This window comes from Talpa europaea, assembly GCF_964194135.1.
Source record: "Talpa europaea genome assembly, chromosome: 11".
Taxonomy (NCBI): domain Eukaryota; kingdom Metazoa; phylum Chordata; class Mammalia; order Eulipotyphla; family Talpidae; genus Talpa; species Talpa europaea.
The window spans coordinates 73,886,804-73,911,961 of record NC_140078.1 but is presented as its reverse complement, the minus strand read 5'-3'; the positions used below and the strand labels follow the sequence as shown (position 1 = coordinate 73,911,961).

General features: G+C 41.0%; 1 protein-coding gene across 1 annotated transcript in view; it reads left to right on the top strand.

Moving 5' to 3' along the window:
- Positions 1 to 25,158, top strand: part of KIF15 (kinesin family member 15) — a gene marked incomplete at both ends in the record, with an annotated part of 53,577 nt that overhangs the window by 8,571 nt on the left and 19,848 nt on the right. The window contains 12 exons of the mRNA XM_084247404.1: positions 518 to 555; positions 1,678 to 1,775; positions 2,988 to 3,167; positions 5,013 to 5,222; positions 7,598 to 7,723; positions 8,394 to 8,516; positions 10,385 to 10,508; positions 11,013 to 11,089; positions 11,314 to 11,523; positions 12,274 to 12,451; positions 21,661 to 21,820; positions 22,923 to 23,064. Of these exons, the coding sequence (XP_084103530.1) occupies positions 518 to 555; positions 1,678 to 1,775; positions 2,988 to 3,167; positions 5,013 to 5,222; positions 7,598 to 7,723; positions 8,394 to 8,516; positions 10,385 to 10,508; positions 11,013 to 11,089; positions 11,314 to 11,523; positions 12,274 to 12,451; positions 21,661 to 21,820; positions 22,923 to 23,064 (1,666 nt within the window). The remainder of the gene's footprint in view (positions 1 to 517; positions 556 to 1,677; positions 1,776 to 2,987; positions 3,168 to 5,012; positions 5,223 to 7,597; positions 7,724 to 8,393; positions 8,517 to 10,384; positions 10,509 to 11,012; positions 11,090 to 11,313; positions 11,524 to 12,273; positions 12,452 to 21,660; positions 21,821 to 22,922; positions 23,065 to 25,158) is intronic.

The window sequence follows — 25,158 nt, the reverse complement described above, 5'->3', positions numbered from 1 at the left end:
GAAAACTCTGATGGACTATTTTTGTATTCTTTGGAAACATTTGTTAGACAATTAACAGTGATTAGCAAAAGGAAAATGTTTTTTCATATTTTACCTAATGTAATTTTTGAAAAGAATGAAGTTTATGTGGGTAAAATTTATACAGTAATAGAATATATAAAATATGAGGGTAGGGCCTCCCTGGTAGCAGAAGGGGTTAAGCACCACATTATAAAGCAATCTGCAGCCTCTGCAGCACGAGTTCGATCCTCGGCCTGCCAGGGAGCAACCCACATGGTGCCGTGGACCTCTCGCCTGCTGCTCCCCTCAGCAGTGTATTTCATTCGCTCTGTCTGTTCTGTTCCCCACTATGTCTCTGGTGAATCCTGTCTCCCCTCGCATCCCTGGCCTGTACCCCAGCTCTTGTATGCATAAATAAATCTTTAAAAAAATTTTAAAAAGGCAAATTATTTAAAAAAATATATGAGGGTAGTCTTAAATTTTATGTGTAAAAGTATATAAACCATTTTTTTTACAGTGGACAGACTGGCTCAGGAAAAACATTTACTATGATGGGTAAGTAAATACTTTTTGACTTTATCTTCTCTTTCTGTGATGATATAGTACCTAGTACATTTTTGGGAAGGCATAATTTATATGATGCTGACTTCATAAAATTAAGAATATTTCCTATAGTTTTGTGAGATTGCGAATTCCATGATAGGAAAGTCTATGTTTATAATTATGTTTCCAGCTCAGTGTTTAGTGCAGAGTAGGTGCTCAATAAAACTTTTGAATTGAGTTTCATGAATTTAATATACCTATATACCTGTATAACCACCAACCATCTGAGTCAGTCAGTATCCCAATCCCTGTCCCCTAAAGTATGTATTACTCTGAATCTATCATTAATTTTGCTTGTTTTTCAGCTTCTACAAGTGAAATTTTACGCTTATTCTTTTAATGTCTGACTGCTTTCCCTCAGCAATGTTTCTTGATGCATTGTTATTGCATGTGATAATTATTTCCATTGCTTTACAATATATTATTGTATTTAACTTAGCTACTCATATTTTCCTCTTTTCCCAGTGTTAACAAAATAAAGAACTATTCTGTAGTTTTCTGTCTCCATAGAAACCTTGTAAAATATTCTTATAGAATCTTTCTACTAGTCTGGCTTTCACTGCCCAATGCAAAAATGTACTAGCTAGTACCAGTTTTTAGTAATACTCTATGGGGTAGTTATTACGTTATTATCTTCTCTTTTACAGTTGAGAATTCTGAGAGATTAATTATCCTGTGGTCACACAGCTAGTTTGTACATGTGAGCCTATGAGAATGATTGTCATATACAAAGTTTAAAATACAGTTATTTGATATTGCTGGTAATTTGGTATCTGACTATAGGAAAAATTTCAAACTTGTTACATATATGGGTATTTTCATTATCAAACAACAACTTCTTTTAAATATATGTTGGTGACTATTATGTGGGACTTTCCTTCTATCCTGTATGTAGGCAGATTCTATTATGTGAACTTTCATAGACCAAAATTTAACTTGTTTTGAGGTACAAATATGAAACTGGCTTTGCAATGTGTCAGCTTACTTTTGTACAAATTGCCTTTTAGCGTTGCCATTTTAAAGGACTCCTATAACAGTATAAAAATAAACAGCTTTTTCTTATATATTTTTTAGGACCATCTGAATCTGACAATTTTTCTCATAACCTGAGAGGAGTAATCCCGCGGAGTTTTGAATACTTATTTTCCTTAATTGAACGTGAAAAAGAGAAGGTAAAACTTATTGTAAAAATAAAGTGGTTCTATGATATATAATCTAGTTTTGAATAGTTAGCTATTAAGAGTTGGCTCATGAGACATGGAGGGACTTAGGTGGACTCTGATGTGGATAGCCTAGTGTGATATCCCTTTCAACTATTAGGATAAAATTTAGGATTCTGAGTTTAAATTTAAGTGTTTAGTTTATAAAACATACATCATCCTTGCTGGTGAGATTGTTGGCTTAAAAACATTATACAGTGATCTTTAGGCTCTCAGATTTTGAAAGTGTAAAGAAAATCTTAACTGAGGAAAACAGATCACTACACTCTGCCTCCTGTCTGTCTCTTGACTGACAGTTGGCTACAGATGGCCCAAGATCCTCCTCATCTCACATCTAATGGTGATGGGCCCATTCTTTCCTCTTTTGTAGCACCTGCTAGTACCTGACCATTATCTTGTTTCACATGTGTGGCTTCATCATCCTGGAGGTGTTGGTGTTCCTCCTTCATTGGTTCCCAGAGTGGACCATTTTCATGATTGTGCTTCTTGGTGAAATCTAGGCTTAATGATCATTAATGTTCTAGATTCTATTGCATTTGTACCAAGGAGACTGATATATAACAGTGGTTTACCATTTGTCCCCTAACCTTGCAGTTGGACATGTACATGATATGCTGGTGAAATAAGTTTAGTGTCATGCAATTCTTCTGTAGTTAGCAATCCTATTGAGAGACTAAGTTATTTTTAGTCTTTTAAAGAATATAACACTTGTTTCAAGTAAAATTTTGTGAGGATGTCCAATGTAAGACAAAAATGGAATTGTTAATTGGACTGCTCCATTCCCATCTACTTGTTTTGCTCTAGCATACATTGCCTCCTGAATCACAGTTTGATGCTGCTTTAGAGTGTAATGCTGTATTGGAACTAATTATCTAGATTTTTTAAATTTTGATTTTTTGGTTACATTTTTGCTTTTCCATATAGTGCACATGTTCTACTCACCCTCCACTAAACCACCCATGTGGGCATCTTCTCCCTCTCCTACCCCCTGTGACCTCTGGTTACCTAGATTTTTTAAAACTGACTTTTAGGTGTTTTGTAGTGTGTAAAGGATGACATTGTAGGAAATTTATACCTAGTGAAGCATGTGAACTATTAATGTACATAAAGATAGGGATGAATGCATGAAAATAATATATTTAAATAAGGCTTCTCTTTTTGCAGGCTGGCGCTGGAAAGAGTTTCCTTTGTAAGTGTTCCTTTATTGAAATCTACAACGAACAGATCTATGACCTGCTGGACTCTGCATCGGCTGGACTGTACTTAAGGGAGCATATCAAGAAAGGGGTCTTTGTTGTTGGTTCAGTGGAGCAGGTAGTGACCTCAGCTGCTGAAGCCTATCAGGTACCCTCCCTTGAGCTATTTGATCCTTAGGCAATGAATGTATCATGCTGTGAAAAGCTCCTTAATCTCAAAAAAGCAAGAATTGGGGTATTAAAAATATTTCCAAAGGCATAACATAGAAGATTATTGAGAAGAAAAAAGAATATTTTATAGATGTCCTCTTAGTTAAAGTAGAATCTTGAGCTTCTTGATTTTGCAACATTTTAGTGCTGTGTATTCCTTTTGGGTACTCTTAAAAACCAGTGGTTACAGTTTGTTAGCGTACATATTTCTCTAGTAGTTCCTACTGGTAGCTGTTTGCTTGAGGAGCTCCTGGATTATGCTTTTTATTATTTTATTTATTTTAAAGATTTATTTATATATGCATACAAGAGCTGGGGTACAGGCCAGAGGGGTGGGGAGATGGGGTGAGAGGATTCACCAGAGACAGAGTGGGGCTGACTGACTGAAATACACTGCTGAGGGGAGCAGTGGGTGAGACAGGAGAGATGTGCTGTGCCATGTGGGTAGCTTCCTGGCCGGCTGGGGATCGAACTCATGCTGCAGAGGCTGTGGATTGCGTCACAGTGCTGTGTTTAACCCCTTATGCCAGCAAGGAGGCCCTGGACTCTGCTTTTTAAACCAGCTAAAACTGCTCTCTTCCCCTTATTTTCCACCCTTCTATGTTAGGTGTCAAAAAACAGCTTCTTTTGATCATTTAACTCAGGAGAAACACAGCTCTTTCTTTTTTTTTTTTAATTTTTTTTTTAATAGAGGCATGTTTTATTTATTTATTTGTTTGTTTGTTTGTTTGTTTTGTTTATACATGCACTGGGTACAGTCAGAAGCGCGGGAGGGTGAGAGAATTCACCAGAGCCAGAGCAGGGAGCAGAGCAGGCAGAAGGACCGAAGTACACTGCTGAGGGGAGCAGCGGGCTGCAGGAGAGGTCTGTGCGCCATGTGGGACCCTCCTCTGGTGGCCGGGGAGCAGCCGGGGATCGAACCGGCGCAGCAGAGGCCGCGGGCAGCTTTGCAACCCAGCGCTCAACCGCTGCGCCACCGGGGAGGCCCGAAACACATCTCTTGACAGGAATTTAGAAAATAGTCTGTACTTTTTATGGAATCTGACCCGGTCAATTAGTTTTAATTTTTTTTTTTTATTATATAATATTTGACATCTACAAAATATTGCCACTTGCATATGTTATTAACCCTTGTTCTCTAAATGTAGTTCTCAGACTGTCAGTATTACCTGGGAGCTTGTTAGAAATGCTGGATCCCTAGCCCTGCCTCACATGTACTAAATTAAAATCTGCATTTTAACAAGGTCACTAGGTGATTGGTATGTATATTTAAGTTTGAGATGTTCTTCTCTTGTGGTGTCCGCATTTCTCATGTTATATATATATGGGACTGAGCCTTAAAAGGTTCATTTGGCCTCCGATCACATGGCTAGTAAACAGTAGAGTCAGGGATTGAACTCATGTTCATCTGATTCCGGAGCCTGCAATATGAGCCTTCCTGTGTTTGGATAGGGAATAGTTCCAAAAGAACTGACAGAACTTTTGTTTTGAAGTTAATTTCCAAGTTCATCTTGTCTAATTTGTTCATTGTCTAGGTAAAGAAAGATTCAGAAGATTTGTGATTTGCACTAAGTTGACACAAGTAGAGAATGGCAAAGCCAGTTTTAGGTTCTGTGCCTTCTGATTTCCTATTTATTCTCTTTTCATAACGTGGAAAAGGAATTTAACAGAAAAAGACTTGAGTACGTTCCTTGGTACCATCCTTTACAAATTTCCTACCGATGTTAATGGCTGTTGCATACCATTTAAAAGTTGTGTTAACATATTTTATTTTTTAACTTAGGTATTGTCTGGAGGATGGAGAAACAGACGTGTGGCATCAACATCAATGAATAGGGAATCCTCTAGGTCTCATGCAGTCTTTACAATTACAATAGAGTCAATGGAGAAAAGCAATGAGACTGTCAATATACGGACCTCCCTACTCAACCTGGTGGATTTAGCAGGATCTGAAAGGCAAAAAGATACCCATGCAGAAGGAATGAGGTTGAAGGTAAGAATTGAATTATGGTCTTCAGGTCTTCAGTTCAACTTGTGTGTGAATCTTTATTAGAAATCAATATCAGGCCGACTGTTGTGACAACTACAAAGAAATAAATTGCTCACATCTGAAAGGAATAGAAATTTTTGTTTTGGGGCAAGAATAGTGAATGGACATGTTATAGGACAAGAGTTTGAGTTCAGAAGGATGACAGTACAGTGGCAGCATGTAGGTATGGCATGGACTGATTAGAGTCAGAAATGGTGGAGTAGTGTCTACTTTTTGCACGAAAGGTATGCTATGAGTTTTAGCCACCTGAGCTCTGGGGCAATTTCAGGCAATCTCAGGGTCATGTGTCTATTGAGATATGAAACATAAGAAAATTAGCAGATTAAGTTTATAGTATGACATATGCTGGACCTGTTTTAAATGCTATATATTATTTAACCTTCCCAACAAGTCCAGGAAGTAGGTACTATTCTTTCTCTTAAGCAATTAGTGAAACTAAAGTAAATTTTCCAGGGACTCTCAAGCTAAGGACAGAGCTGAGATTCAAACCCAGATAGTCCAATTCCACAGATAGGGCTCTTACTTGTGACTCTAAACCCCCTTTCTGATTTACTTAATGGTACAGATGGTGGCAACTCTGAACTCAAAGCCTCTTGCTTCATAATTTCTACTTGTTTTCTCATTTTTCTATATTTCTCCCACTGCAGACCCACTTATTAAAATATGTTACCTGCAGTAAAATATGTAACCCAAACATTTTTGTTTTTTCCCCAAGCTGCTGTCTTAAGGATTTGTGTTGTAGTTTACAGAATTAGACTGAATATCTGAATATTCCCTTGTAATAAGTGCATCAGTGACTTTGTGGAATGTGGAGGTGGGTTATTAGTTATACCTTTATCATTTAGCAAATGGATTTTTTGAAGACAGAATTAAAGTTTTATTTATTTTTAAATTATATATTTTACATTATTGTTCACTTTTTTTTTTTTTTAACAGTGTTTGCTTTCTTTTCTCAGGTATAGTTCCCATACCACCAATTCACCCACACCCCATCACCATAGTCTCTTGTGCACTTCCCTCTCTTGTTTTGATCCCCCTTCCTCCTCCTCCCCTGAAAATGTTTCTGATTTATAGTTGTCTGTTTTTGTTATGTTTTTTGTTATTTTTTTTTTCCTTGATCCCTTATTTGGTTTCCCTGTGCTCCTCCTATAAGTGAAGCCATCCGATATTTTTTCTTTTTCCTTCTGGCTTATTTCACTGAGCATAATACCTTCTAGCACCATCCATGTTGCTGTGAATAGCATGAGTGTATCTTTTTTGATTACTGAATAGTATTCCATTGTGTATATATACCACATCATCTTGATCCAGTCATCTATTTTTGGGCATTTGGGTTGATTCCAAGTCTTACCTATTATAAATAGTGCTGCAATAAGCATAGGGGTGCAGGTGTTCTTTTGAATTAATGTTTTTGTGTCCTTTGGGTAGATCCCTAGGAGTGGAATTGCTGGGTCATATGGTAGCTCCATTTTTAATAGACTAAGAAACCTCCACACAGCTTTCCACAGTGGTTGGACAAGTTTGCACTCCCACCAGCAGTGTAGGAAAGTTCCTTTTTCACCACATCCTCACCAAAATTTGTTGTTGCTAGTTGTTTTTTTTTTTAATATGTGCCATTCTTAATAGTATAAGGTGGTATCTCATTGTGGTTTTAATTTGCCTTTCCCTGATTATGAGGGATGTTGAACATTTTTTCATATGCCTGTTGACCATTTAGCAAACATTTTAATATAAAGTGAAAAATATGCCTATTAATGTACCGCCCCAACTTTATTCCTAGTTTTTAATCACTACCTATAGGTCATTTTTGAATTATTACAATCATAAGGTGACATTGAGTTTTTTCCTTCACATGATTTTTGTTTTTGTTTGTCTTTGAATATTAAAATTGCAGCACATGTCAAGTAGAAAAAGGTTACAAAATAGTTGAGGACATCTTTTTGATGAAAAGTTAATTATCCTTGGACCTCCCCTGGTGGCCCAGCGGTTGAGCGCTGGGCTGTGAAGCTGCCCACAGCCTCTGCAGCGCTGGTTCGATCCCCGGCCACCGAGGAGGGTCCCACATGGCGCGCAGACCTCTCCTGCCTCACCCGCTGCTCCCCTTAGCAGTGTATTTTGTCAGTCTGCCTGTTCTGTTCCCTGCTCTGGCTCTGGTGAATTCTCTCACCCTCCCGCGCTTTTGACTGTACCCAGTGCTTGTATAAATAAAATAAATAAATCTTTAAAAAAAAAAATGAAAAGTTAATTATCCTTAACAAATATTTTCTCAGAAAAATAAAAAGGATATCAGTGCACCTAAATTTTTTTCATTTTTTTAGGAGGCAGGTAACATAAACCGATCACTGAGTTGCCTGGGCCAAGTGATTACCGCACTTGTTGATGTGGGTAATGGGAAGCAGAGACATGTTTGCTACAGAGACTCCAAACTTACCTTCTTACTTCGGGTAAAGTAGATGATTGGCTTTGTGGACTATTGTTTTGAAAAGATTTTATTTATTGGGCCTCCCCTGGTGGTGCAGTGGTTGAGGGCAGGGCTGCGAAGCTGCCCACAGCCTCTGCAGCGTCGGCTCCATCCCGGGCCACTGGCGAGGGTCCCACATGGCGTGCAGACCTCTCGTGCCGTGCCCGCTGCTCCCCTCAGCAGTGTATTATCAGTCTGCCTGTTTTGTTCCCTGCTCTGGCTCTGGTAAATTCTCTCACCCTCCCATGCTTCTGACTGTATCCAGTGCTTGTATAAATAATTTAGTTTAAAAAAAAAAGATTTTATTTATTTTTGCATAGAATAATGAGGGTGTAGGCCAGAGGTGTGGGTGGTGAGAGGATTCACCAGAGACAGAGCAGGAAGCAGAGCAGCAGATTTGCTGAAATACATACTGGGGGAAGCAGTGGGTGAGACAGGAGAAGTCTGCTGTGCCTTATGTGGGTTAGCTCCCTATCTGGGGATCAATCTTCGGCTGCAGCAGTGTTAGTGCTGAGGCCACAGGGAGCCCAATGGGCTCTTGTTTTGGTATTGTTCACTGTGATTGATAATCTTTCCCTCTTGGTACTTTTTCTTTCCTTGAAAAGATTTTATAGCTTCTTGTCTGAATCCGTACCATTCATATCATTGAACAGGACTCCCTTGGAGGTAATGCCAGAACAGCTATAATTGCAAATGTTCATCCTGGATCCAGGTGTTTTGGGGAAACCCTGTCAACACTTAATTTTGCCCAAAGAGCCAAGCTTATTAAAAATAAGGTAAAATACCTTTCATTAAATGAGTTAGGAAAAAAACCTAAGCTTGCAGTAACTCACTTTTGTGATTGCTGTAATATTAGCATTAGCTTATATTTATTTGTTGAAAGTTTAACTTTAAGCAAGATTTCTATTTCATTGTTTCTAGCCTTCTTTTGTTGCACTCATGTAATTTGAGGTACAGATTAAATTTTATAGTTTTTATTCTTTGACTTTTTTTTCTTAAGGGCAAAAGTTTTTCCTTCATAATTGAGCTGGACATAATAGGTAGATTGATTTCCCTAAACCAGGCTAACAACTGTGTGTGTGTGTGTGTGTGTGTGTGTGTGTTTATATGGAGATGCGGGTGGGATATTTGTTAAGAAATAATTTGACAAACATTGTCTTTCAAGTTGTTTACAACTCTAGGAATTCTCCATCTTTCTTTATAAGAAGCTTCCTTAATACTAGTGTACACCAGTGGTCAGAAAAACCTTTCCTTTAAAGGGCCAGTTGGTGAATATTTTAGGCTTCCTGTACCATATGATATGGTCTCTGTCCCAACTGCTTAGCTCTGCCTTTGTAGTGAGAAAGCACCATAGACAATATGTAAACAAGGGCCTCCCCGGTGGCGCAGCGGTTGAGCGCTGGGTTGCAAAGCTGCCCGCAGCCTCTGCAGCGCCAGTTCGATCCCTGGCTGCTCCCCGGCCCACATGGCGCGCAGACCTCTCCTGCCGCCCACTGCTCCCCTCAGCAGTGTGTTTCGTCAGTCTGCCTGCTCTGCTCTCCGCTCTGACTCTGGTGAATTCTCTCACCCTCCCGCGCTTCTGACTGTACCCAGTGCTTGTATAAATGAATAAATAAATCTTTAAAAAAAAAAAAAAGTCTTTGGAGAGTGAAAACTTCAGGGGTAACTAGAATTGTGATGTCATTGCTGTGACAATAATGTCAGAATTTATAAGGGCTCCTTGAAATGAGGCTGACCAGAATCAGAAGTGACTGGAAATGGCTTCTTAACACATACTACAACAAAACCAGGAGCCTTATGCTAGTCACTGTCAATGGTAAGGCCCCTGCTGCAGCCTATAGTGGAAGATGGCTAGGATAGTGAGGACTTGTGTAAGGATGAACTCTTTAGATCTTTCTCAGTGGGAAGATTTTGCTTAAGAGAAGAACATGGGGACCTAGGGACTGACAGAGCCTTTTTTTGTTAACTGGGATATTGGGTATTCATAACTCGATCCATTCAACCTGATTGGTACTCAACTCTTGGTTCTTGTTATCACTTTGTGGGTTTTGTGTTGTGGGCCTTCTGGAACCTCTTAGAAGTCATCTCAACTAAGACATTTCTTTAAGATAAAGAGGCATTTCTTTAAAATAGCATTTAACATAACAGAAGTAAAGCTGTCAAATCAATCCATCTTTTTAGGAAGACTCTTAGGAAATAGAGGGTTGATATCCTCTGAAAAAGTAGTTTCTCCCAAGCTGATGGAACTCAGACTAACCCTGCAATTCATTACACCCTTCTAGAAAGACAAGACAGAAGGGAAATGACAGCCATTGAGGTGTTTTCTCTTCTCCATGAGGGCAGGAAGAAGGGATTAGATGGCATGGCCAGGCCAGCAGAGCCCAGCACTAGGCAAAAATGTGGAGACCTAGGTCGCAGTTGAGGAGAAACATAATGAGGGGAGAGACTGTCTGGCTCTGTTTGAAGATACAGGGAAAGGAAACTTCCTCCTCACTCTAGTACACTGTGTGAATCTGGTGGTGGTGACTGAGAGAATGAAGTGTAGGTTTTTTGGTGTTTATTACTCAAAATCATATTTAAATATAAACACAATACTGTACACCCTCAAAAATGTTTCAATGCTTTAAAAAAAAATCTTTAATAGGCTGTGGTAAATGAAGACACCCAAGGTAATGTGAGTCAGCTCCAAGCTGAAGTGAAGAGGCTCAAAGAACAACTGGCTCAGCTTAGTTCAGGACAGATCCTGTCAGAAGGCTTTCTGACCAGAGGTAAGATGGGCACAATGGCCTTTATCTTGAGGAAGACCATGTGTGGATGCTAGTATGGAATCCTCTGATGAGAGGCCCAGCATAATACAGTGACCTGAAATTCTCCATAGGTGTCGCTGTTTATTTCACAGTACAAGGTACTGTAACCAGAAAAAATACCATAGATGCTGAATTCTGTGAGATACGGAGGGAAGGGACATGGGAATAGTTTTGAATTATCCGTCCCTATTAAATGTTAAGAGATACTAATAAATTTCATTGAAATTTTCTTCCAAGATTCTGTCATATCCTATGTAATCCATGCATGTTTACTAACTAGACTCAGCAAGACTTAACTTTTCTTCAAAGCACAGCTGAATGGATTCATTTGAAAATCATGATGTGGTGGTAACAGTCTGAGTCTTTAGATTGAGGTTGAGGGCTATTTTAGCTCTTTCCTTGGTTTTAAATTTGAGAGCTGAACATCTTCTTTTTCCCCTTTCCCTTTTTTTCTTACTGAATCAGACAAAGATGAGACTAATTACGTGAAGTATTTCCAGGAGGCAATGTTATTCTTTATGAAATCTGAACAGGAAAAGAAGGTAGGAAACTGAATTATTACAAAGGGGATTCAAGACACTTATTTTTTTGTGCTGTGCTTTTCTGCATGAAATAAATGGCACAGGTAAATAAAACAAAGGAAGGCTGTGAAAACTCTATTTTGCCTTTGAAATTAAAGATGAAGTTAGTATTTGTTTCTTGGTTTATGAAAATTTAGGGAAGCTAAATTATTTTTTATGTTTAACCAAAATATGAATTTCTTAAGTCTCTGGTAGAAAAAGTAACCCAATTAGAAGACCTCACCCTCAAAAAAGAAAAATTTATTCAATCTAATAAAATGATTGTGAAGTTTCGAGAGGACCAAATAATGCGCCTAGAGAAGCTCCACAAGGAGTCTCGGGGGAGTTTTCTGCCTGAGGAACAGGATCGTTTGCTGTCAGAGCTCAGAGATGAGATTCAAACTCTGAGAGAGCAGGTGAGTACATGACATTTTCTGTGATTCTAAAAATAAATTCAAGACATATAATGTGTCTCTCAAGTTTTGTAGTTTAGTGCAATGGAAAGTGTTTTAAAAGATTGCTGCTGACATTGTGACTGTGTTATTCCATCACCACCCCCACCACCCCACCATGGGCAGTTAGGAGTATCTAAATCACTAGTCTCTACAGTTGAGTCCTTTAAAGTTTTTTGTTTTCCCTCTTTTCCTGGGGAGGATAGAGAGCTAATACAGACTCATTAAAAAGCAAAGATAATCTGTTACCAGCTTTTGTCTATCTTTCAGATATTTTTATGTGTATTCAAATAATATGGATATTTTTACTGTTATTCCTTCTGTGCACAAAGGCAGGTTACATACACTCTTTTTTGCACCTTTCCTTTTCTTTTAATGTATCCTGGTCATTTAAGAGTGCCCTTATTCTTTTTTATGTGTTAATTTGACAGTATCCTTTGCATACAGAGTCTGCCTTAATATACACCCTTGTGTTCATCTCCATAGGTACCTTGGGTGAAAGTTTCAAGGGTACAGACCCATAGGTGTGATAAGGGGATTGTAGGATGCGTACATATTCAGTCTGATCACAATGTCAAGTTGCTTCCATGGGGCTTGCAAAAGGCTGCCACCAGCAGTGCGTGCCAGTACATGCTATTTCCTGGTGGCTTTTCAGAAAGACTTGTTCATTGGTGAAATGTATATAGATAACTCTGTAATTCTTCTGTGTCATAGGTAGAGCACCACCCCAGAGTTGCAAAGTATGCAATGGAAAATCATTCCCTGAGGGAGGAGAACAGAAGGTTGAGATTATTAGAGCATGTGAAAAGAGCCGAAGAAATAGATGCCCAGACCATTGCAATACTAGAAAAAGTTTTCTCCGAAGTCTCTGGCACAGAGAAAAGTGACAAAAGTAAGCAAAGGCTGTTGTATTATATGTCTTGTAGGGGGGGCTGTTTTAATGGGGATTTATATTGCCTTGCAGGTAAACTCTTCATTTTAGCTTCGACCTGATGTGCTAATTTCTTGCATGCTTTTCTTTTTATGTTATCAGTGGCATTTTCTAAATTTTTTTCTAAAATCAGAGCAGTAAATTTACATAGGCTAGTAGCTATAACAAGGAAGTATATTATATTTTACACATATTATATATGTGGTATGTAATGTATGTTGTCAAATACCTCATTATATTTTGTCTTGTTGATAATGGGGATTGGCTCAGAAAACAGTGTAATTTCCCTGTTTTCATGTGTGAAATAAAAAGTGCTTAACTAACCAGCACGTGAGTGGATGTAGAATTGAAATGTTCACTTACCTGAGCAATGAGAAGGGTATCCCGAGGCTCCTGCACAGTGTCCTGGTCTTGGCGTGGAATGTTCAGTGAGCTGTTGTTCTGCATTATTGCCACGAGGTTACTTGTTTTACTCTGAAAAGCACTGTAGTTAGTATTCTCTCTAATTTGCAGGCTTGGCTGCTGTTATTAATGGTAACTGTATTTCATCCTACTCTTAAATATTTTTTTAATTTTATTTAATTCTTTATTTTTAATTGCGGTAATATTGGAGTACCTCCATCAGATATTACCACTGTAGTGCACCCACCACTAACTCACCCATGTTCTACCACCAAAGACCATTGTGCTTCCTTCCCTCTTGTTCTTACCCCTCCCCCAGGCCCTCATCCCTCTTAAAGCTGCAGTTATGTAGTCAGCTTCGAAGGGTTGGTTTTTAAGCTTGTCTTTATCTGACTGTTAGTTACTTTATTATTCCATATATGTGACACCATCCAGTATTTATCTTTCTCCTTCTAACTTCATTTAGCATTATCCCTTCAAGCTCCATCCACGTTGCTGCAAATGGCAGCAATTTTGATTTCCCTTTTCCAAATCTTCCATTCTGTTATAATTTAATAAAGAATAAAATTCATAGTACTGGGATTGTGGAGAGACAGAAGATTTTATTGGGGTTATTTTTTCTCTTGAGACTTAAACTTTTAGGCACAAAATTAAGCACAGGTTTTTCTGTATTACTTAAGCCTTTTTCCCCTATAGTGCTATGTATTTTGTTGCCCACTTTGGCATCAATAATATCTTACAGCCTTCAGAAGATTCTAATGATAATTTCTGAATCCCACCATCTTGTAATTATATACATTAGTCTCTAAACAACCTTTGCTGTTTATTTTTCCCCCCATTGATACTCAGTGCATCTTTCTTCAACGTATTCTTCTAAGCAATCCCTGAAAATGTTTTCTACCAACTTCTTTAAACTTGCTGCTTTGCAGTTTGTTCCCTTTTCCAATAATTGGCTATTGCCTTTAGTGCTAGCACTAACTCTACAAGAGGCAGCTATTGCTGTGTCTCCCTTCTGTGCTGTGCTGTGCTTCAGTCATTATTTACTGTCTCTTTTCATGGAAACCCTATGGAAAGAGCATTGTCTTGAATATGCTTCTCTGTCCTGTGATGTCCCGACCCGCGGGATTCGGAGGCACGAAAAGAGAAGGGCTGAGGATTGAAATGAGGGGCTTGAGACAACTTGACGCTAGCATTTGCTTCTTTATTTTTCCTTTATCCTTTTCCTACTTTTCCATGTCTTTCTTTTCCCTGTCTTTCTTACTTCCCTGGCCTTCTCTCTGCTCCTCTCGCAGTAACCCTTGCCGTATCTCCTTACAGTCTCCTCGCAGTCCTTTCTCTCTCTCGCGGTTCCCTTCTTATACCCTGGTCGCTCCTCCCATCGTGCCTCTCAGTCTCGCGTGATTTACAGGAGAACGCAGGGGTTTCTCCGAAGGCGAAACAGTAAATCGAAACCTAATTCATCGAGCACATGTGCAACATGGCGCATGCTCCAGGCGGCTCTGGACATCTCCCCCTTTTTTCTTTTAAATGAGACACCTGGCCTGTCTTAGGTTGGCGCATCCCATATCCAGCCTTACCCGTCATCGCTAATCCGGCGCACTTGGTCCGGACCGCTGTCTTAGGTTGGTCTGGACGGGCTACGCTCTTACCCGTCTTTGGCTTTCAGGTTCTCTAGGGCTAAGTTGACCCATCCGGATACCACTGGGGAGTCCTGGTCAAGTACCATGGCGCCAAGTACTTGCCTGACCGCCATAGCACAATAGCTCTTTGTTTCGCCTCCGTAGCCGACGGAGAAACCATACACTGAAGGCACAAAAAGTCAGGAGCTAAGGCTACCACCCTGCCCCAAGCTTGCAACTCTGGGAGGAGTCCTTTAAACCAGGCAATGAGACCCTCACCCGTAACAGGGGTAACACAAATAAAACTGTACAGAGGGTTACAAGGAATGTGAGCAATTAACAAAAGTGTGTCTATCCCTTTTTACATTAGAGCTGTCTGCTGACCAAGCACAAAAAGTCCATTCTGCAAATGTCCATTCATATATTACTGTGTTGACAACGCAGAAGCAACACCGGCAGCTAAATTGTCCATAGTGTCTGTATTTACAGCAGCTTGAGTAACAGCAATGGCGGCGGCAGCCGCGGCCACTGCTATTGAAACGGCAACAATAGCTGCAGTGATGCTAAAATCACGTCTCCTCCTAGGTAGAACAGGGGAAAGGTGTGCAGAAACATCCACGGGCATGACTAAAATAGAAGGTAGACGAACGATCACCGCTCTCTCTGCACTCCGGGCCCAGGAGGCAGAGAGGGGGCAGGTCTCCGCTGAACAGTTCAACACAGTGGCATTTCCTGCATTATTGGGGAGGACAAAAAAGAAGGGAGGGGACAGACAGACAGCAGTAGACATACTCTATAATCTATTATTCTGAATACTAACAGATTGTTCAATGGTAGAACTAATGTTCGCAGAATAAGTGCCATTATATAATTTCACCTCACCCTGGCCCAACAGGGCACTATCCAATGGCTTGGAAGCTAGACCAATAGTAAGATTAGTGGCAAATACTTGCGGAAAAGTGGAATCATGACGATCAATGAGGAGAAAAAAGGCAGCTGATGCACAATCGCCCATCGTACTAACATCTGGGACGCTTGTGTCATCAAGGTTAGCAGGGTCAGGTATATTGACAAACCGAACCAATCGAGCAGGAACCCATCGGGGTGCTTCTGCATCCTGTGGGAAAAGACAAATGCTGCCTGGCAGCTGTATTAATACTGGCGTGGGTGGTTGCCACTCATTATTGACCTGGTCCTTCCATCTCGCTTGCAGCATCGTGACCTGCCGAGGGTCTGGCGATCAGTGCCGATCAGCAGCTGACTGCCCCTGGGTATCTTGGGTCAAAAAATTAAGGGTAGGGCCTCCCTGGTGGCGCAGCAGTTGAGCGCTGGGTTGCGAAGCTGCCCGCGGCCTCTGCGGCGCCGGTTCGATCCCCGGCTGCTCCCCGGCCACCGGAGGAGGGTCCCACATGGCGCGCAGATCTCTCCTGCCGCCCGCTGCTCCCCTCAGCAGTGTACTTCGGTCCTTCTGCCTGCTCTGCTCCCCGCTCTGGCTCGGGTGGATTCTCTCGCCCTCCCGCGCTTCTGACTGTGCCCAGTGCATGTATAGACAAAACAAACAAACAAACAAACAAATAAATAAAAGAAACATGCCTCTATAAAAAAAAAAATTAAAAGATAAAAAAAAAAAATTAAGGGTAAAGAGAGCTGTAGTTAAACGGTCCCTGGGGGAGTGTTCTCCCCCTGTTTGTTTTAAAAGCATAGTTTTCAGAGAACCATGAGCACGTTCAACTATACCCTGCCCCTGCGGGTTGTATGGAATTCCCGTTTTGTGCACAATGTGATGGACCACACAAAAGGAGGCAAAAGCCTTACTGGTATAACCAGGACCGTTATCTGTCTTAATGACACGTGGGCGGCCCATTACCGCAAACACTTGTAGCAGATGTGAGCGGACATCAGAAGTCTTTTCACCGCAATGTGGGGAGGCGAAAAGAAAACCAGAGAATGTGTCAATGGAGACATGGACCAGGCTCTGTCGTCCAAAAGAGGGTACATGAGTCACATCAGTTTGCCAAATATGGTTAGGGAGGATGCCCCGGGGGTTAACTCCTGGGGGAGGCACAGCTGCTGGAGCAAAAGGTGCACACCTGTGACAGGCACGAACAATGTCACGAGCTTGACGACGAGTCAACCCGTAACGACCCTTAAGTGACGTGGCGTTGGTGTGCAAGACTGCATGTTCTTCCATAGCACTCTGAAGTGCTGGACAAATTAGACGTCCCCTAGTAAGAGAATCAGCTGCGGCATTGCCAGCCGCTAAAGGTCCTGGCAATGGAAGATGACCTCTGATGTGACCCACAAAAAGGTGATGAGTTCTCTTACGAATCAGTGTTTGCAACTGATGAAGGAGGGGTGCAATGGAGCTATGAACAGAAATATGAGCAACAGTTTCCAAAACATTTAAAGCATGTACCAAATATTTGCTGTCAGAATACAAATTGATAGGTTCTTGTGAGTAGGTCTCGAGAGCTGAGAGGACGGCGGACGCCTCAATGACTTGGGCCGAACCACTGGGCACCAAGACCACCTTCCGATCCCCTTCAGAGACAAAAGAAGCTGTACCATTACTGGATCCATCTGTAAACACTGTCCGCGCCCCCGCAATAGGTTCAGTAACGAGGATTCTGGGGAAACAGACTGGATGATTTTGTAAAAATTTACATAAAGGGCTGCTGGGATAATGCGAATCAAAAAGTACTGAAGTGGTAAAATAAAGGATACTCCATGTTTCATCGTGGCGTATTAACCACTGAATTTGTTCTTTGTTATAGGGGAGAATCACCGCTCGCGGGTGAGTACCTGAAAGATGTAGGCTAGAGTCCAGAGCCGTTTGTACAATTCTGGCAACCGAATGAAAATAAGGCTCTAAGACTCGTTTTGGACAGATGTTAAGATGGATCCAATAAACGGGACCATCTTGCCATATAAGTGCTGTGGGAGTAAGGTTACTACAAAATACCAAGACATCAAAAGGGCGAGAGACAGACAACCTATTTAAGGTCACCTGGGCTTGAGCCTTTTCGACTCTAGTAATCGCTTCACGAGCTTCCTTCGTATGACTCTAGGAGAAGCAGGGTCTGCTTCTCCTTTCAGCATGTCGAAAAGCGGCTTCAGCTCTCCCGATGTAATAGAGAGTGAAGAGCGTATCCATGCTAGATCGCCGCATAAGCGTTGGAAATCATGCAAGGTGCGAAGGTGAGCTACTGCCAATTTTGGTACTGCTGGAGCATAACTGCCTTTACTCAAATGGTATCCTAAATACTGAAAAGGCTCAGCCATTTGTAACTTCTCAGGAGCAATCTTTAGACCTGACATCAGTAAATGATTCTCCAGGTCCTAGAAACAGGCATACAGCAGGTCAGACATGGGAGCTGCCAGTAACAAATCATCCATATAATGATATACATGCACTTGCGAATGTTTGACTCTAACAAGAGCAATAGCTCTGGAGACATAAATTTGACAGATGGTGGGACTGTTTGCCATACCCTGAGGAAGGCATACCCATTGATATCTATCATGTGGGGCAGCAGCATTAATGGCCGGGATAGAAAATGCAAAGCGTTTGGAATCTTGATCATGTAATGGAATAGTGAAAAAACAACCCTTAAGATCTAGGATCGAGATATAATGATCTCGCGGAATGGCACTTGGAGAGGGAATGCCAGGTTGCACTGGTCCTATAATCTCCATAGTTGCATTCACTGCCCTAAGGTCCTGTAATAGTCTCCATTTTGCAGACTTCTTTTTGATAACAAAGATGGGAGTATTCCAGGGGGAGGTAGACGGGACTATGTGTCCGGACTGTAGCTGTTCTTCTACTAACATTCTTGTGGCCTCTAACTTCTCTTTCGGCAGGGGCCACTGTGGTACCCACACAGGTGTGTCAGATTTCCAGGTGATAGGAATGGGCATGGGTGGAGGCCTAATCACAGTGGCCCCTAGAAAAAAGGGTAACCAAGCCCTCGTTTATCCCCTGCTTCCCTCGTCACTTCCTGTAGATTAAAAGAGGGAGGCCCTTGCTGTTGTTTACCCAAACCTTGTCCAGGAACGTAGCCCTGATTAACCATCATTTGGCCAGCTGGACTATCCGTGACTAATGAAGCTCCCATCTCCACCAGAACATCTCGTCCCCAGAGGTTCATGGGGATTCCGGGGAGGACATAAGGTTGAAATTGCCCACTATGGCCCTCATTGTCTCTCCAGCGGAGCACAGTAGTACTCCTGGAAGGATTTTGGGATATTCCCAGACCCTGCAAGGAGGTGTATGCGGTAGCCACAGGCCACTGTGAAGGCCAGTGCTCCTTGGATATAATGGAAGTGTCTGCCCCAGTATCCAAAAGGCCCTTAAATGTTCTGCCATTAATTATCAATTCAATTAGAGGCCTCTTATCTAATGTCAGAGCCAAATTCACAACAGGGTTACCTGAAGAGCCAAAACCTTCAGCACCGCGAGTTACACGGTGGACTTTTCCGTCACTGGCTAATCTTGGTAATGGTATAATTTGAGCTATTCTGTCACCAGGGGATATAGAGATAACTCCATGAGCAACAGATGCAAGAATCTTAATTTCTCCAGTGTAATCAGTATCAACAAGGCCTGGGATGACCTGAAGGCCTTTAAGGGCACTGGAGCTGCGGCCAATTATTAGTCCCACAATTCCATCGGGGAGAGGACCATACTGGCCCGTAGGTAAACATTGCACTCCCTTGTTAGCAGTAAGAACAGTATATGCGGAGACACTCAAATCGAATCCACCACTTCCTGGAGAGGTGCGGAAGAGGTCAGAGAAAAACTTTGCCTTATTTGGGGATTGCTCTGAACTGCCCCTATAATTGGCTGAGAAGGTTGCCGGGGCTGCGCCCTCCCCCACGCGTTTCCCGGCTGTCCTCCCATGGGGGGGGGTGGTCAGCGGATTTCCCTAATAATCTGTCTTAGACCAACACTCCGTTTGCCCAATGACTGCCCTTTTGGCACCGTGGACAAACGCCTGGTTTCTTTTGAGGGTTAGCAATTCGTGGTGCCGTAGCACCCCCGCTCCGCCCCAAAAACGGGCAGGAGGCCTTTATATGCCCTTGCTGACCACAAGCGAAACAGACACGGTTTCGGGGTCCAGTTACTGGACCACGCAAGGCCTGAGCGATCACCGCACCGGTAACTTGCGCTTCACAAATATCTTTACAAAGTCTTACATAATCATCCAAACTAGCCCTAGCTTTCCAGGGTCTAATAGCTTCCTGACACCATTTATTAGCATTTTCAAATGCAAGCTGTTTAACTATTGGTAGGGAGGCATCAGTGTTACCTAGAATTCTGCCAGCTGCAGTCATCAATCTTGCTAGGAACTCCGCATAAGGTTCTGTCGACCCTTGAATGACCTTTGTTAATTGAATGTCGGCTCCTCCTCTATCGCCTATTGCCTTCCAGGCTGACCGTCCAGCTGCTGCAACTTGGGCAAATACAGCCGGATCGTAATCCTTTTGTTGGTCATTACTATCATATTGCCCTTCTCCTGCTAACATATCCTTGTTTCTAACCGGAAATCCAGCATCAGCATTGAGTTTAGCTGTATAGGTGCAGTTCTCTAAAAATATACCTTTCCATACCAAATAATCCCCTGGGGAAGTCACCGCTCTGACTAGCGCCTTCCAATCATTAGGAGTCAGATTCATGCCGAACCAGCTAACCAATAAGGTATGCGTAAAAGCGCTCTGGAGGCCATACTGAGTAACTGCCTCCTTCAAAGCCTTCAAATCTTTAAAAGATGTGGAGACATGTACTCTAGTATGCACCCCCTGAGGATCTGTCCCTTCCACTACTGGATAAGCATAATTAGGGGCCTGGGAAGCCAGAACTCTTTCCATCATAGAGCACAGTCTTTCCATTAATGGAAGATCAACCCTGTCGAGTGTTCTAGGAGGTGGCTCCCCACGTGTTTTCCATCTCCTTTTACGCTTCCCTGCCTTATAACAACCGAGGCCTTTCTCATCCTGTTCCTCGTCTCCTCCCGACTCATCAGTAGAATCATCTGGAGAAGGGGCTGTTGTTATTTTTTGAGTAGAGGAAGGGGGACTTACCGATGTAGAACTCTTAATGGAACTTCTGTCTTCTTCCTCCGTTTGTCTCGCTGTCCTGACGGCCTCAGTGGCTGAGTGGCAGCAGTGCCACCGGCATTAAGAGCATCTCCCACCACTCTCCAGACCGTCAAAGTAGTGCCAGGAAGAGACTCAAGGCCATATAATTGCTGATGCAAGACAATATCTCCTTTCACCTTATTCCAATTGTCACTGTCGACCTGATCCTGCTTCAGAAACCATTTACTAGTAATACTAAGGGTCTCTACAAATCCTTTAAGAATTTTTCTACTGAGAAGAACCCCAAACTCTTTTAGGAGAGCTTCCAGGGAAATAACTAACTGCTCCTTGGACTTTGAATTGCCCATGATCCCAGCTACCTTACCTTACTTTACTTTACTTGCCCGCTCACCACAGCTGGTCCTTCAGCGGTTCCTTCGTTCTTTTTCGTGCCCCGCGCTGGGTGCCACCTGTCCCGACCCGCGGGATTCGGAGGCACGAAAAGAGAAGGGCTGAGGATTGAAATGAGGGGCTTGAGACAACTTGACGCTAGAGTTTGCTTCTTTATTTTTCCTTAATCCTTTTCCTACTTTTCCATGTCTTTCTTTTCCCTGTCTTTCTTACTTCCCTGGCCTTCTCTCTGCTCCTCTCGCAGTAACCCTTGCCGTATCTCCTTACAGTCTCCTCGCAGTCCTTTCTCTCTCTCGCGGTTCCCTTCTTATACCCTGGTCGCTCCTCCCATCGTGCCTCTCAGTCTCGTGTGATTTACAGGAGAACGCAGGGGTTTCTCCGAAGGTGAAACAGTAAATCGAAACCTAATTCATCGAGCACATGTGCAACATGGCGCATGCTCCAGGCGGCTCCGGACACTGTGACTTCTCAGTTTCTCAAAAACAACATCTAATATTCTGATTGACAGTGTTGTGTCTTTCCTCTCTTGGGTTATAGGCTCTTACATTTTAGGATCCACCTTCCAACCTGTTTCTCAGTTTTTTCTCCTTGTGCTTCAAAATAGATACCTGGCAGAGAACTTAGAAAATGTACTATGTTATTTTTCTTTCAAAGATCAAGTTGTTTCCTTATTACCCGATCAGCCGGTATATTCTCCTAAAGCTCTGAAAGAGTCAAGTTCATTAGCAAACACTGAGAAGCTAAAAGCACAATTCCTACAAAGTCAGAAAGAGAGGAATAATTTAAAGCAAGAATATGAAGAATTCAAAGAACTAAGTAGGTAAAGTATCAATGCACATTTGTGCTTACCTATTTTAATATCTTAGTGTTGATTTGTTTTAGTGTTTAACATTGACAATTTAATTGAGCATTTTGCTTTAAATATTAAATTCTCAAGTAGAAACTAATTTGTTTAGACATGAAGAAAAAGGGCTGGCTTCTAGCTCTTTAAAAATGTATGTAGGGCCTCCCCTGGTGGTGCAGTGGTTGAGCGGTGGGTTGCGAGGCTGCTTGCAGCCTCTGCAGCTCCAGTTCGATCCCTGGCCACTGGTGAAGGTTCCACAAAAAAAAAAAAAAAAAAAAAAAAAACCAACAATGTATGTAATGAGCTAGATGATACAAAAGTTTTAAGTAATATATTGAGATGAGCATTGAACGTCCATATAAATTCTTTATCTGGCCACCAATTTAAATGTCTGTGATGAGTTTAGTCATAATTTTTAGAAGCTACTTGAGGCTCTTTTTGTAAAAGAAAGATTAACCACATTCATATTATAACTAAAAACCTACCCTAAAATATAAGGATGTGTTTATTTTAATAATAACATATCATGTATGACATTAATCATGGGACTATTTGGGGTTTTGAATGGGTGCTCTATCATTTACTCGTTGAGTATCTTCATTAGTTCTCAACTTTTTTTTTTTTTTTTAAAGATTGATTGATTGATTCATACATACATACATACAAGCACTGGGTACAGTCAGAAGCGCGGGAGGGTGAGAGAATTCACCAGAGCCAGAGCGGGGAGCAGAGCAGGCAGAAGGACCGAAGTACACGGCCAAGGGGAGCAGCAGGCGGCAGGAGAGGTCTGCGCGCCATGTGGGACCCTCCTCTGGTGGCCGGGGAGCAGCCGGGAATCAAACTGGCGCTGCAGAGGCTGCGGGCAGCTTCGCAACCCAGCGCTCAACTGCTGCGCCACCAGGGAAGCCCAGTTCTCAACTTCTAAGCTGTATTTTGCCCAACTGCAAAATGGGAGTAATAATTTGCAATTATCTCTGATTTAAAGAGAACTTTCAAGTTAATGTGAGAGTGTAAACTATAAAGTACATATATGTAACATTACTTAATACCCAAAATACTTGATTTTATTATATCTTAGGAAAAGGCAACTAGAATTAGAATCAGAGCTTCAGTCTTTGCATAAAGCCAACCTTAATCTTGAAAATCTTTTGGAAGCAACAAAAGTCTGTAAGCGGCAGGAAGTTTCTCAGCTGAACAAAATCCATGCTGAAACAATTAAGGTAGGTATCTGAAGTGTATCAGTGCTGTCTCATTTTGTTAGGAATGGAGAGATTGCATAGTTCATTTCCAAATACAGTCTCCAAATACAGATCAAATCTCCTGTAGACAGTTTAACCCCGGATGACACCTGTCCTCGTGTTCTGATATTCTGTTATTTCTAGGAGACTTTTAAAAGTAATTTTCATTTGTTTGAATAGGTAATGTCACATGACAGGAAGTTTTAAAGGTATAGAGTATACTGCGTGAGTCTCTTTCCTTCTGTTGTCCTTCCCCCTGACTGACCAAAACCCTCTTTGGAAGTAGTCGGTGTCACCAAGTATTTTTGTTTTCCTTATTTTCTTATTTTACATAAACATTAGAGGATTATACACATCATTCTACAACTGAGCTCTTTGGTTTTTGAAACATAGTGATACATTAGAGTTTGTCCTCAATTTGAATTAGGGGGAAAAAGAACTTTCTCTCCTTTTTTTGTTTTTGTTACTTTGTTAGTTTTAACAGCTGCATATTATCTGTTACATGACCATATCACAATTATTTCATCCTGGAGAATGCTATTTTTTCCCTCATGAAACTAGACTTCTACTTGTTTTTTTTTTTTTTTTTTTTTAAAGATAGCCTTTAAAAATGTGCAGGTATTTATTTTTAAATACTTGGCAGAGCATCACCCAATGTTTTATAGTTTGTGTCAGTATCCCTTTATTATAGTAGAATTATAGCTTTCACTTATGACTGAGTGAACAAGACTAAAGGGATTAAAGAGTTTGTCAAGAGTAGCATAGCAATTCAGATGTTTTGTTGTTCACTTTTAATTATATGATTATTTTATGATTGTATTCTCCTTGTTTAAAAGAAATAGACATGCATTTGCAAGTTCAGTTTAAAGTTCCATTTGAGCATCTCTGCCACTCTGGGTCTAATCCTCATCTTCCATCCCCAGGGATAATTTATTAGCAATTTGGGAATTCTTTCTCTTGGCATTTTTGAGCAGTAAATATTCATGGACTGAGAAGATATATAGAGTTGTTTCATAGCTTATTTTTTTGTTTTGCTTTGCTTTTAAAAAATAGATGGAGTTGTCTTCCTTATTTTATCCAGCAATAGTAGGACTTTCTTAGTTCAGGGACATGCCTTGGGTCTTTCAACATTAGGAACTCTACCTCCTTTTAAATCTAGGCTTCTGTGTATTGGATGACCTGAGGTTTGTTAGGTGGTTTCTAGTACAAACACTCTTGGGGTAGATTCTTGAAGTGTGGGCTCAGGCCTTGTCAGCATTGGAGTTAGGGGCCACCATGTGCCTTTTCAGCCCAGAAGCACTCAGTCCCCAGGACCCACATCTTTTCATATGTTTGTTGGCGATTTGTATACCCTTTTCTATGGGAGAAAAAAGCCCATTTTTCCTATTAATTTTTTTTCTTCTGTAGATTTTAAATGTTACATATCCTGCCAGTATATTCTACCATCAGATTGTCATCTTTGTGATTCTTTTGTTACATAAAAGTTTGAAGATTTTGATACAGCAAGGCTGATGGATTTTTTAATTCTCATAATCCCTATACATTTTTAAGGTCCAAAAATCTCAAGATCAATTATATATTGTTTTATAATTTCATTGTAATTGAGGTGTTTAATGCATCTCTTTTACTTTTTAATGGTATGCCATAAGGATTTATCTTTTATTTTTAATAAGCCATGTTTTCCCCACTAATTTCATATTTCCACATAAAAATGTTTTATTTCTGGTCTTTGTGTTTTCAATTTGACTATTCACAGGTCAATAATGCACTTTTTAATGACCATACCCTTATAATGTATTTTTATATTGCTCAGAGGAGTCTTCCAAGTTTGTTCTCTTTCTTATTGCTCTCTTCTTGCATTCATTCTTTCTGTAAAGTTTGAAATTAGCTTATCAACTTTCATTTTTAAAAGATCCTATTGGAGTTTTGCTTGAGATTGTATTGTATTAACAGATTCATTTCTACTTCGTCATTTCTGTGTGCCTCCATAGGAAAAGGACCCTTCCTTTCTTTTGATGAAAAGCATTTTGATTTTGTCCTACTTACATGATTATTAAATGCATTTTTTAAAATGTG